Consider the following 13100-nt stretch of genomic DNA (forward strand, 5'->3'; position numbering starts at 1 on the left):
CCATAGACCTTATTTATATGTTTATGTATATAGCATATAGAATAGGTATCTGATAATGAAATACATATTGATTTATTATTTTCTGACCCATGTCAGTTATTGATAAACCACTCGAGATATCACAATATTATTATTGCATTGCGCTTAACTCATAATACAATGCAGTTGATCAAACTAATACTTTGCCATTCTTCTCCACTTGCTTATGGAATGAGCATCTCATTTAGACACACTGCATGACAATAATTGAAAAGTCTTTGTAGTGTAAAATTTATTATTCCTAGGAAATTAAAAATATATACAATCAGGCACACTTTTCTGGAACGTGCGGTACGAACCTAGCACTGGCGAAGGCTGGAGGTAGGCTGTAAAGATCCGACATAAATAGTGCACAATAAACTTTGTCAGTCAAACGTATTTGTTTTCATTGAATTAAGACCACAATGTGTAGATCAGCGATTTCCAAACTGAGAGGTGCGCCTCCCTGGGGAGCCCCAGACTAGGGCAAAAGGAGGCGCGATCAAGATGATGAATTTGGATTGACTACTATTTAAAAAAAAATGATAAGAATTATAATGCGACACTTCATTGAACCAAAAATTTCAGAGTGAAACCCTTATTCAATTCTTGTTGAATCAAAGTGAAGAATAAGTCAAGCAAATAAACTTTTGCGAAACGGGATTTGCTGAAATTTGCAACTTGATAAACTTTGTGCTAATATAACAAACAAGCACATCCTCGCATTAAAAATTAATATATGATTATATATCTATTCTAATGATTATATAGTAAAATCTTGTTATTATTTCGTCAAGTATGTTTTTTTTATCATTTAAAAATGTATATTATTTTATGAAATAAGAGGGGAGACGCCAAGATAAGATGTTTTTAAAGGAGGGCGTAGTAACATAAAGTTTGGAAACAACTGGTGTAGATAGTGTTGTTTGTTTGTTTATAAAATTCAATTAAACCCTACGTAAACCAAGCCATAATATATAGGTAATAGTCAAAAAAATATTCGTCTATCTATAAAATTATGCCATTAAACCATACATAGTTTTAGATATTTTATAGACAGAATTTTTTTTATCTTTTATGCTTAACGGCCCACGTGCTCGTCGTAGGTCAAAATTGAGTTTTTATTGGATTTTCAAACTATGATCCTGGACACTCCTTAAACGTTGTAGATAATCTATTTATATAATTTTGAAGCCCTATTATCCTTTATAGTTATTTTAAACATTTGATGACTGCATAAACTATTTTTGTTACATAAAATAGTATTCTTTTAAACCTCTCGCTCTAATGTTTTAGAATATAGTCATATTTCGGTACATAACTCTGCAGTGGTGTTAAGATTTTTTACGTTTATTAATTTTTAAACGCATTTATGAAACCATTAGTATAATTTATTACGAGATAATTTTTGTAAAATATTCACGATAAAAAGTTATATTGATAATCTCTGTGATCCCAAATTTGACAAGAATTAGGCATTTTATTATTCAAAAAATCGGCAAGATTAACATATTTGAAGATGATTCTAAAGATACTTATTATAAGCAATGTCTTTGACCATTCAAGTGTGATAAACATCCTACGAATAATGATTGCTTTATAATAATTATTGACCTAAGAATAAGGTAGTATTTTTTTGAAATACGCCATTTTTTGGCATCCCCCAGTGGTTAAGCTACAACATACGGCCGTAGCCATAAATTGACGAACTATAATTGAAGTAGGGAGGAAGATGATGTAAACGTGCGTGTTTGAACATGTACCGTTAAAAAAAATACTATTTTATGTGATAAAAATACTTTATGCAGTCATCAAATGATTAAAATAAATATAAAGGATAGTAAGGCTTCAAAATTATGTAAATAGGTTATCTACAACGTTTAAGGAATGTCCAGGATCATGCTTTGAAAATAGAATAAAAGCTCCATTTTGACCTACGCTGAGCATGTCCCCCCTTAATGAATTAAAAAAAAACTAACAAACACATTACGTAATATGTATTATAATGAGTATGACTGAAAAAGTGTTCACTATTTTTATCGTATCCCCCACATGGCTAAACTATTGTGGTTTGGGTAGGCAGGGTTTAATAGATTTTTAAAAAGTAACCACCTAACACTATCTGTAAATTGTTGTCTAAGTTTAATGAAAACTAATACGTATGACTGACGATGTTTTGTGTACACTATTTATATCGGATTTTAACAGCCTACCTCCACCCTTCGCCACTGGACTACCAAGAGTACAAACTACTTTTGATTTTTGACTGGCATTGTATTTTTATGCCATAAGCACCGGTATAGATGGAATAGTTTATTGTGATCATCGCGATTACTTCAAGAGAGAAAAAACGTTCAAGGAAAAGTAAAACAATTTTAAATAGGTACATAATAATATCGGTTTGATCTGGAGATTATCGTCGAATCGAGTACAAAACTATTTTAAATGTTCTATTAAAATATCGCAATCGATTCTCTGCCAACGTTCTGTCAATAAAGAAATTTAGTCCGAATATTCAACTAAGAAAATTTCATATTGAAATTAGATTTTAAAATCATAGCCATCTAGATCAGGGGTAGTCAACCTTTTTATACCTACCGCCCACTTTTGTATCTATGTTAGTGTTAGTAGTAAAATTTTCTGATTGCCCACCGGTTCCACAGTAATGGTGATTTATAAAGTACGGAAGTACCTTTACTTTATATAAGTAATTTATAAAGCAGAGTTACAGCAAGACAAGTTAAAGCATATTATAGTAATAATTACTAACCGAATACTTTCGCTAAGTTTGGCAGAATACATCTTTATAAAACAACTTACTGTAGTTAAATCTATCTTTTTGTTTATACTTTGCATACATAGAAGTAACGTGAACTAAACTTATGCGAGGGCGATACAAATACCTAGTATATTTTCTGAAATTTAAATTGTCACGGAGAATTTTATGAAAACATAATGAAAAGGTTGTTAAAACCACTACCGCCCACCATGAAAACCGGAACGCCCACTAGTGGGCGGTAGGGACCAGGTTGACTACCCCTGATCTAGATTATCAGTTATGAAAGGTGATTTAAACTATTTAAATTCTGGGCACCTGCTTACTTTTAGTATTAATATCAGATCAGTGGGTCTCTTCTATACTTATCGACCGTTAAAGTGATAAATAGTATCAAACTTAGGGTAGGTTTGTATCAAAGTATTAACACTTATTGAAACAATTACAATAAGTTGGTTTTTATTGTTGCAATAAGTGCTATATTTTAACAGTAGCAAGATATGTGCAACAATAAAAACCAACTTATTGTAATTGTTACAATAAAAGCTAATATTTTGATAAAAACCCACCCTAAGTTTGATAATACCTATTTATCATTTTATCACTTTAACGGTCGATAAGTATAGAATAGACCCACAGGAATCGTAAGTTAGGATTTCTTTCTTTTGTGAGAGTATTTTGATTTATGTAATACCACAGAACAGATTAATAAATAGAATTCCGATAGGCTATATTCAATACACTACATTATGACGCAGGGTTTTAAATGTGTGAGTGTCCTACGAAAATGAACCACGCATTATGGGCCTGCAATAGTGTGTGTAATGCACCACTATTAAATGAGCGTCAAAGCATAAACCGAGAGCAGTTGTCAGTATTCGACGTATGACGTATTCTTGACGCGTGTTTGAGTTTATTCCGTTTCTTCTGCACTCGAGATCGGTAGCTTGCTACTCCTTACCCGTTAGATATTTCAGTTCCCATTATTTCTGAGTTCCCTAAATATTACCAATACAAGTAAGTTGTTATCTTAATCTTATATTGTTCCAATTGGAATCTAATAAGAAATGGCCGCAGTTCATTTTATTTGATTTCGTATACCTACATAATATATTATAATATGCAATAATAGCGTTTTTTTATTATACTTATTATTAATATACCAGTGATTACCAAAGTAATGCTATGATCCCCCTGGGGTGCTAGACGAATCATTTGTCCGTAGCATAAATCATGTTATGCGATTTGAAGTCAGAAGTCAGACATGTAAAAATGTAAAATAACAAAATGTCGCATTCAAATAATTATTCTCCAGTAAATATGTGTCATTTTATGTGTTTTTGAGGGGTCTGCTTGTAAATGTTTTGGAAGACAGGTGCGTTCTGCCATAATTTACTCAATTCAATTTAAAGTAATTTAAGCAAACATTGCAGATTATTAAATAGTATAGGACGTTTACAAAATGGTAGGAGAAAATACGATTTTTTTAAACACTATTAAAATTGTACGTACATCACGGAATTTCAGATAAGTAGGTACTTTTATCATCAAATTTCAATCTATCATTACTGTAGCTGGCTTTATGGAGTACCTAATTAAATATGTCCATAGGTATATAAAAGGGGGCGTGAGTCTGGAAAAGTTTACGGAGCTCTGGTATAAATAAATGGACCACGTAATTATAATACAATTATAGTATTTTTTCTGGTTTGAGCCAGTTTCCAGAACCGTTTGAAAAAATTGATCCTAGCCGGTTGTTGGTAAGCCTATCAGGAAATATAAATCGGGAAATACATAATATTGTAGCCATTTGGACTTATCGTTAAGTATCTACGTACGTGTAAATACCTACATATTATTTACATTTTTATATTGTTATATTTTAGTTGATATTTTTATACTTAGGTTTTTCACCAGTTGATAATAGCTATTATTATGGTATTTTTGTTATAATGCACAATATGAACGTTGTAAAAAAGATATCAAAACCAATTTAAATCTATCGATTCAGGGTCTAAATTTTTAAATAAATTCACTAGATAAAAACATTAATGCATTTTGTAATTAAAACTTAGGATAAAGTAAAGTGGTATAATTATCGCTGAATAGGTCGCCGGATGTATTCGTATTGTACAGCAATGAAAATAATCTAATTGATCACTTTTATTGGATTAATATTGTTGGAAGAGGCGAGCCGGGAAGTGCTAGACACGTGAGACAGTCGGCAAATCGGTGGGCGCTCACCAGAGTACGTAGGTATTATTATTATCAGACTCGATCGATTCTCAGGGTGCCGCCCTACACACATAACATCTCAAACGAAGCCGGATAGTATGCCATACAAACAGTTGACACTCGTGATTTCTAATAGATCCGAGTATTGCGGCCTGAAATTAACATATAAAGCAAACAATAATTCAACTATGAATCACCCCCTCGGTCAGCCAGACACTGGTACAAACTAATGAAGTATTTGTAAACTTACCGATAAAAATGTTGATATAAACACATTAATGGAACGAAGGCACTTTTGTCAGACTGTTAAACACCATTTGGAACTCTAACCACTACAAACTACAAATTAAAATCAACGTCCAGTGACTGTGTGAGCTCAGAACCGCCCCTATTCCGCGCCTACACTGATTGCTTCGTGTGTCGGCCTCCCCTTGACCCGCGCGCGCAACATTTAATTATCGCTTTGACATATCTGTCAAAAGCGCAATAAATGCAGCTTGCAGCGTCAAATCGCCAACTTTATTACGTTTTCATTTCGAAAATGCCCGGATTTAGCTCATTTAGCTATATTTAGCGGCGGACATCCAGTTTTATCACGAACTGTGTTTATTTTGGTTTTTTATGTCTTATAAATTGTGCAGCGCAATCTGTGATGTTCATAACAAAGTTTAGCAAGGACATGCAATTTTTCTGAAATATTTACAGAATCAAAATAAGAAATATATAGTGTAAATTACTTATATATTGCCATTTTTGATTATAAAAAATAAAGTGCAGTGTATGCACTTTGTGACTCTGTAAATGACCTTGTCATGATAAGAAGGTTTTTCATATTTAAATTTAATTTTATTTAGGTACATAAATTCATAAATTTTAATATAACTATAGGTATTTCAACTAAAATATCACTACCCACTATAGATAGGTACATAAATAACTACCTATCGCTTTCTTCTACCTATTTATTTATCGAATGATATTATGTTTTAGAATTTAATTGTTATAGAAAACCTTTACACACAGTTGAATGACTTAATTTCTGATTTTTTTTTTTGTGTTTTTTGTCTCCTCGAAACGTATTCCTCTTGCGTATTCCAAATAAAAACGAACGATTTTTTTTTAAATATTTTTGTGGTGTAGCAACACCTAGTCTGGTATTCTGTTTGTTTTTTGACACATGTCAGATTGACAGTTGAGGAATGGATGAATCTCCAGCTGATGATAAGAGACCTCAATTTGGCAACAGAGTCTTATTGGATGGTGCTGATGTTTTCCAACATAGTGCATGGTAGGAAGTTAGCGGAGCTGACGTTTTCTCATTTACGCCGAACATTACGACCAATTATTCTCGGCATACATAACCTCAACGCCAAATGTCACACGAGGTATCGAAAGAAACCTCAACACGGGTCAAGATACCTTAAAGATAAGAGCCGAGTATTTGAATTCAATGCCTGGTTTGTATATTTTATAATATGCAAACACAATCTGTATGAAAATGTACCAATCATCTAAGGATGTGAACTCTAACCTCGTCTGTGATAGTAGATTTTTCCATATTCGTGATGCAGCTTAGGGTTGTTTCATGTCCGAGCGAAACAATTATTACATATTCTGAATTGTGACCATTTGGTCTGTATTGAAGTAATTAAAAATTGATAAATATTCCGAATTTTCTAAGGTAGATAACATTGCCATCAAAATAATTATCTGTATGCAGAGGTAAGCCCATATTGATAATTTTATAGGAGACTAATCAGTGATTTTTCGCGCATTAAACATTTGGTATTTTTTAGTGATATTTAATGTAGTTAGCTTAAAATACAAAAGCCAATAGTGACTCAATTTGAAAAGCGCTTCAGAGAGTATTGTAAAATGCATTAGTTAAAATTTGTCACAATTAGGTAGGATAACTATAGCATTGTGCTCAATGTGCATGGGCGCGAAACCCGATACGCAGGCTCGATTCCTGCTGGGTGTCTTACTTTTTCTATTGTTTATATATTTTCTCTGAAGTGTTTTCAAAATTATGTAGGTATGTTATAATATTATAATGACATGTTTTTTTTCTAGGGATAATGTCGAATGGGGACCAGAGCTGGAGGAAGAAGCCCGCGTGAAGGTGTCAGGAAATTCAGACATTGTATTTTCCAACGATGAAATTGCCAAATTTGAGAATGATGCCGATAAATATTGGGATGCCTTCTACACAATACACACCAACAGGTAATCAATTATGTACATCAAATTATAATAATTCATTCATTCATAATTCACTATTTCTTTTATTCAATGAATAATTATATATATTCATTCATATTCATTTCATTCCGACCGTATCTGATCCTAATAGGCGTATCTGATCACATGGGCCTCCACTGAGTGGAGGTTTGTATTAAGGTGCATTGGGGTAATTCCGACAGGAATTTCTATGAGATGACTAGAGGTTATATATTTCGGTTAATTATTCAAAGTGTTTTATATTTACTGCCATTATTGTTTTACCCCTGTGTACTTAAAGAAAAGATGTATGATAAATATATATTAGATTCTTGAATATATAGTTGGGTTCTTTAAATTGAGAATTTGAAATATTGAGTCATTTTTTTTTAGCATTGGGGAAATTACGAACTATCTTGGGGTAATTCCGAAATTATTCAAAAGTTGATTTTATTGCACTTTGACCGAAGGTTTACCTTTCTTTTTCGACCGTAATTACTCCTAACACAAAATATCATCAATTTTGTTAATAGTTTCCATAATCCCTAACTTTTGATACTATTAGTTCGGAATTACCCCAAAAAAAGATAGTGGTTCTCAACATTTCAGTTAAGTACTTAGGATTATAGGAATTGTGGAACGGGATGGAGCAGAGCAGGTTTATTCCCGGTTGTCACTACCAGTTTTGTTCCCACCGGTGACAAATAATGAGAAAAAATATCTCAATATGACACAACTACCTACCACCTTAAATCAATAAAATAAAGACGAGGAAAATCAAAGAAAGTGATTATTTTAAAAATCATTTTATTTTATTTTATTTATTTGAGTCTACATTCTTATTTGCCTACCTTGATAGAACAATATTTTTTATAAAGATGTTTTTTGTTTACTTACTGCTTTTTGCATAGCAAAATAAACTTTCTTCATACCCATACAATTAAATTAGTCAACATTAAAAATGTTAAATCAAAGTTGGAACTTGTCTTTTTAATTATTTTCATCTACTTTTATGGCATAAACTTATAATTTATTCCTGCTAGCAAACCTAAAACTAAAATGCGGGCTACACTGTTTAAAAATATAACAGAATTGATTAAGACACGGTCTGAAAGCCTCATATATACATAATAATGATCTATTGGTTTGGTACGCAATCAGTCAAAATAAATTCTATCTTTATCATTAAATAAATAATATTCTTTTTCATCAGCACTTTTTTTTGTATATCTATCTTCTTCACTATAATGGCTCTGGAACTTTGTCACTATCTTTTCTTTTGGTCGTAATAAAGGTTAGCTGCTGCTGTGGTCTCATAGTTTTTAAGAAGTTGATAGAGAAGTATGTTTCCTCATGTTTTGTTATTTCTTCTATGAACCCAATATAATACCTCCATTTTTTTCTGATTGAATATCTGACAAGCACTGAATCATTTAATTTGTAATTTTCCTTCTTCTTGAGGGTCTTTTTCTTGAGTTTTGTATACTATATCTTTATTTTTCAGTTTTAGTAGCAGTTGTTCATCTTTGCCCTTTTCTTTTGAGTCTTCTCTAGTTGTGATATTTTTTTCCTTTTATAAAAACATCAACGTTGTCTTCTCTTTCAATGTGTCTTTTCTCTTCGTTTTTTTTGTCTGTTTTATCCGCTTGATTTTCTTTACCTTCACTTTTTTTGCCAACACCTTTACTCTTAGTACAGAGAGAATTTGAATCGTTGTTGGTGAGCATCTTTTCGTCAGTTAAACTTTCACCATATTTCACATCTTTTGTTTTTTTGTGACCTTGGTTCTTCCATGTATATTTTAAAATCATCTTCAGAGTATTCATCCATCAATACTTCAAAATCAAAATAATCTATAATATCAGAATCGCTATATTCGCTCATGATGTCGGATACACTAGTTATGCTGTTAAGTGAAGGCTGGTGTTACCGCACTTACCCAAGATTATATATAATAGGACGTGCGATAGCTTCTTATTAGGACGACGCTAAATTTACTTACTTTAATATTAATTTAATTAAGTATATTATGTACATCTAAATTAGATATAATTTTAGTATCTTTACAGATTGAGAAGCACTGCCAATTACTATGAAAAAGTTAAGTCGGCTATTGCGGAATGAATATAAATCGGAATAACCCCTTTGGGGTTATTCCGAAAAAAAATTAAAAACACAGCTAGGACATTGTATTCCTCTCACAATTCGTAAAAAACGATAATCTATCGTAAAAGCAATCACTTATTCAAATAACTTACCAGAATTTCGAGATATGTAAGTTGGGGTAATTACGAATCAGCAAAAATGGCGCGAAAAACACTTCTCCGAAAAAACTTGATGGTATGCACGCATTGTTGACACTAGCGACTAGCGACGACTGTCGAGGCGAGCACAATGAACATGGTGTCTAGACTAAATGTTGCCAATAGGAAAATATCGCTTCGATTGGTAGAATTTTTGAACTTTCGGAATATACCCATATTCGGAATTACCCCAATGCACCTTAACAGATTTTGTTTTTACGAGAAATGAATGTCAGCCACTTGCTTAACCTATTAGGTCCAGACTAGGGATTCCAATCCCGGGATCCCGAGCTATTTTCGATACCTATGAATCCCGGGATTGATAAACATAATCCCGGGATTTCGGGATTAATTTTTTTTATCAATTTTTATGGAAAATAAAATAAAAGCGAAAATATAACAGAAAAAATACTTTTAATAAAAAAATAACTACATTAGAAATAAACTGAGTTTGAATGAAGTTTGATTTATACCCATGTGTAGGTTGCCGATTCATTTTATTTTTTCACATAAATTATTAAAAATGGAAAGATTGAAAAAAAACAATGCTTCGCACTTTTAACAAAGTAATTCCACCATGATATCATACGTTTTACGGCAGTTTCATATTTGTCTGACTAATTAGATTTATGAAGCGGAAAGGCCATAAGTAGGTACGCCATGATTATTTGCTTAACGATTTTAAATCTTGCTAATCCATTCATTAAGTCTTTACTATCAGAAACAGCAATCTCCTATTAAATTCACATTATTATTTAAATTACAATATTATTTACTCCGTTAAACTTGTGTATTTCCAAGATTGAACGTATACAATATTAACAATAAATGTCTTAAATAGTATAAATTATACTAGATTTATTTTTGACCGATTTCATCAATGTTATTTGTAAATATAAAAATTTTATATTAACAATGGAAAAAATGTCAATCCCGGGACCAGTCCCGGGATCAGAATTTTGGCTCGGGATTGGATTCCCTAGTCCAGACTCTGACTCATACACAAATTGAAAAACAATATGTGCACTTGCCATACCCAGGATTCGAACCTGGGACCCACGATGCTATAGGCCGACGCTTAAGCTGCGCGGTCATCGTGGGTGTAATATAATAGTACAATTTAGTTTGTTAACAATTTATTTTAATACCCACTCATCCCTAGTAGTTTAGTTTAACATAACAGGACAGAAAATATTTTTTTGTTTTCAGTTAACACCAACAAAGTCTTCTAAATTCCCTGTTGTGATATTTGAATATTAATCTTTTGTAAATAATAATGCTTCAGATATAATTGAATGTACATAATAAGTAAAATTTTTATTATTTGTTTTACCTAATTCCAGATTTTTCAAAGACAGACACTGGCTTTTCACGGAATTCCCAGAATTGGCACCTGACAATCCCAATGCTCCGGAAAGAGTATATCCTCAAATAAAACCCGACGCAGAAAAACCATCATCGAATTTAGAAGACAGCATAAGTTCAATTGATTTATCTGGAAGTGAAATTCTAAATCCATCCACAGAAATGAAAATAGGAGAAAATAATGATTTAAATGAAGAGACTGGTACAAGTAATCAGAAGAGAAATATATTTGAAATAGGTTGCGGTGTTGGCAACACAGTATTCCCAATACTTCAATACAGCAAAGATCCGAACCTTTTTGTATACTGCTGCGATTTTTCACCTGTTGCCGTGTCACTACTAAAAGAAAATTCTCTGTACGATGAGAAGCGATGTCACGCGTTTGTTTTGGACGCTACAGCGGACACTTGGGAATTGCCATTTGCAGATAATTCAATTGATATAATTGTTATTATTTTTGTATTGTCTGCGATCGATCCGGACAAAATGGAGGGAGTGGTGAAAAAGGCTCACAAAGCTTTGCGGAAAGGCGGTTTGGTTTTGTTACGCGACTACGGCCGTTATGATCTGGCGCAGTTGCGTTTGAAACGTGGCAGATGTTTAGCAGACCATTTCTACGCACGCGGCGATGGAACGCGTGTGTATTTTTTTACGCAAGAAGAAATAACTAAATTGTTTACATCGAACGGGTTTCAGGAGGAACAGAACTTAATCGACAGAAGACTTCAAGTTAATCGAGGAAAAAAATTGACGATGTATAGAGTATGGATACAGGCAAAGTACAGGAAAATTTGAATAATGTATGTGAAACATTGAACTATCAACTCAGATGAGACCACATTTGAGCGTTAATTTAAAAGTAAAATGCGTCAATGTTGTTATCTCTTCTTTCTATCTCTATCCCGCTTTATTGGACTAAGTGATTCAATAAAGCTGTTTTAAACATGACTGTGACTCAGTAGCTTGCCTTAATACTCCAGTCTCCTGACCAATATTCCATCTACACCAGGCACAGGCAATATTATATTTGTGGAAAAGATTCACATTTTTATCCGTGAAAGCCTTTCTCAATTAAAAAATTAACACCTGAATTTAAAAAAATGTTAAAAGACGTAAAACAGTTCCATTCCTCTCTTCAGATTGTTTTTTTTTGTTGATAGTGTACATATAAAAATGGTGTTTTACTTGCGGCTCGCCGCTTATTTTGAATTCCTGGATTCATCGAAAAAGTTTACACTACACAATAAATTCTGTATGTGCATTGCCAAAAGCTCTTGTGCAATATAGACGTAATTTCTAAAACAGTTATTCATGTCTATAACTTTACAAATAGAGCTTTATTTATTTGTCAACTCGCCAATTATATTGAGACTTTTATCTCGATCGAGTTATGTGTGAAAATTTATTTTTCATAAATATGTGCACTGCGCTCCTTAAAAAGTTTAGAGAATTGGTGACAGTTAATGACTCACTGATGTGAAGTTAGAAGAGCTGTTTGTAATGCCGTGTCATGTATGTGTTTGTGTTTAATGTGTTTGTATGCAGTTCGCCGTATCACACTTCACCGTGAAATGTATCGGAAATATATGGCCGTATATTAAAGACTGTCCAACCTCTTTGGGTCGTATAGTACTGACAAAATTCATGTCTAAATAAAACACAGTTCTTGTCAGGTTACATGTGAAGCCAGCGGGAAACAAATTTAGAAAATAGCCGATATGCTAGATTATTTGTTGGGTTAGGTTAGGGTTTCATTCTTGAATTCATGAATTTTGCCAAAATCAGCTATGAAAATTGCATTAATGTTCATATTATTGAAACTAATAAAATTGGAGACCGTATAGTATACTGTCATCTCTTTCCGATAGAAAGCTCACGGCGAACTGTGAGACGGTGAAATGTTTTAAGTATGTACAATTTACATGTAACCTTATAAAAATAAAACAATTCTTTTATAGTTTCGAGCTACATGTTTTATTGAAAACCACGACAATCAAAAATAAATATTCACTTTCATATATTATAATACTAGATATTATTAAGCATGCACATAGAAATAAAATGATGATAATACATACATATCAATAATCACAGTTAAAAAGAAAGAAAACTAACATTATATATTATAACGGTATATGTACTACTTTAAGATAACGTCAGATTTACCACTTGGTCTGGGACAT

The 13100-nt window shown here is 32.5% G+C and overlaps 3 protein-coding genes across 9 annotated transcripts in view; 2 read left to right on the top strand and 1 right to left on the bottom strand.

The window, feature by feature from the left end:
* shep (RNA binding motif single stranded interacting protein alan shepard) overlaps positions 1–5631 on the bottom strand; it is a 226130-nt gene extending 220499 nt beyond the window's left edge. For 2 of the 6 annotated variants that reach the window (XM_085944281.1, XM_085944278.1), the window contains exon 1: positions 5280–5631. The gene's annotated coding sequence lies outside the window, so the exon portion shown is untranslated. The remainder of the gene's footprint in view (positions 1–5279) is intronic. The other 4 variants (XM_085944280.1, XM_085944277.1, XM_085944279.1 and 1 more) reach the window with 2 other exon arrangements.
* The window catches only part of LOC147073988 (uncharacterized), an 895029-nt gene that overhangs the window by 230127 nt on the left and 651802 nt on the right, over positions 1–13100 (top strand). The gene's annotated exons all lie outside the window — the stretch shown is intronic.
* On the top strand, positions 6178–12881 carry Mettl2 (methyltransferase-like protein). 2 transcript variants are annotated; one of them, XM_085944296.1, is made up of 3 exons: positions 6178–6486; positions 7103–7255; positions 10896–12881. In XM_085944296.1, exons 1-3 carry the CDS (start codon positions 6233–6235, stop codon positions 11710–11712), a joined length of 1224 nt encoding a protein of 407 aa, XP_085800422.1. In that variant the 5' UTR covers positions 6178–6232; the 3' UTR covers positions 11713–12881. The 2 variants fall into 2 exon arrangements, with proteins under 2 accessions (XP_085800422.1, XP_085800423.1); XM_085944297.1 differs by having other exon boundaries at positions 6178–6317.

This window comes from Rhyacophila brunnea, unplaced genomic scaffold (genome assembly GCF_057557595.1).
Source record: "Rhyacophila brunnea isolate RB1 unplaced genomic scaffold, BYU_Rbru_1.0 scaffold_17, whole genome shotgun sequence".
In the NCBI taxonomy this organism is placed as follows: domain Eukaryota; kingdom Metazoa; phylum Arthropoda; class Insecta; order Trichoptera; family Rhyacophilidae; genus Rhyacophila; species Rhyacophila brunnea.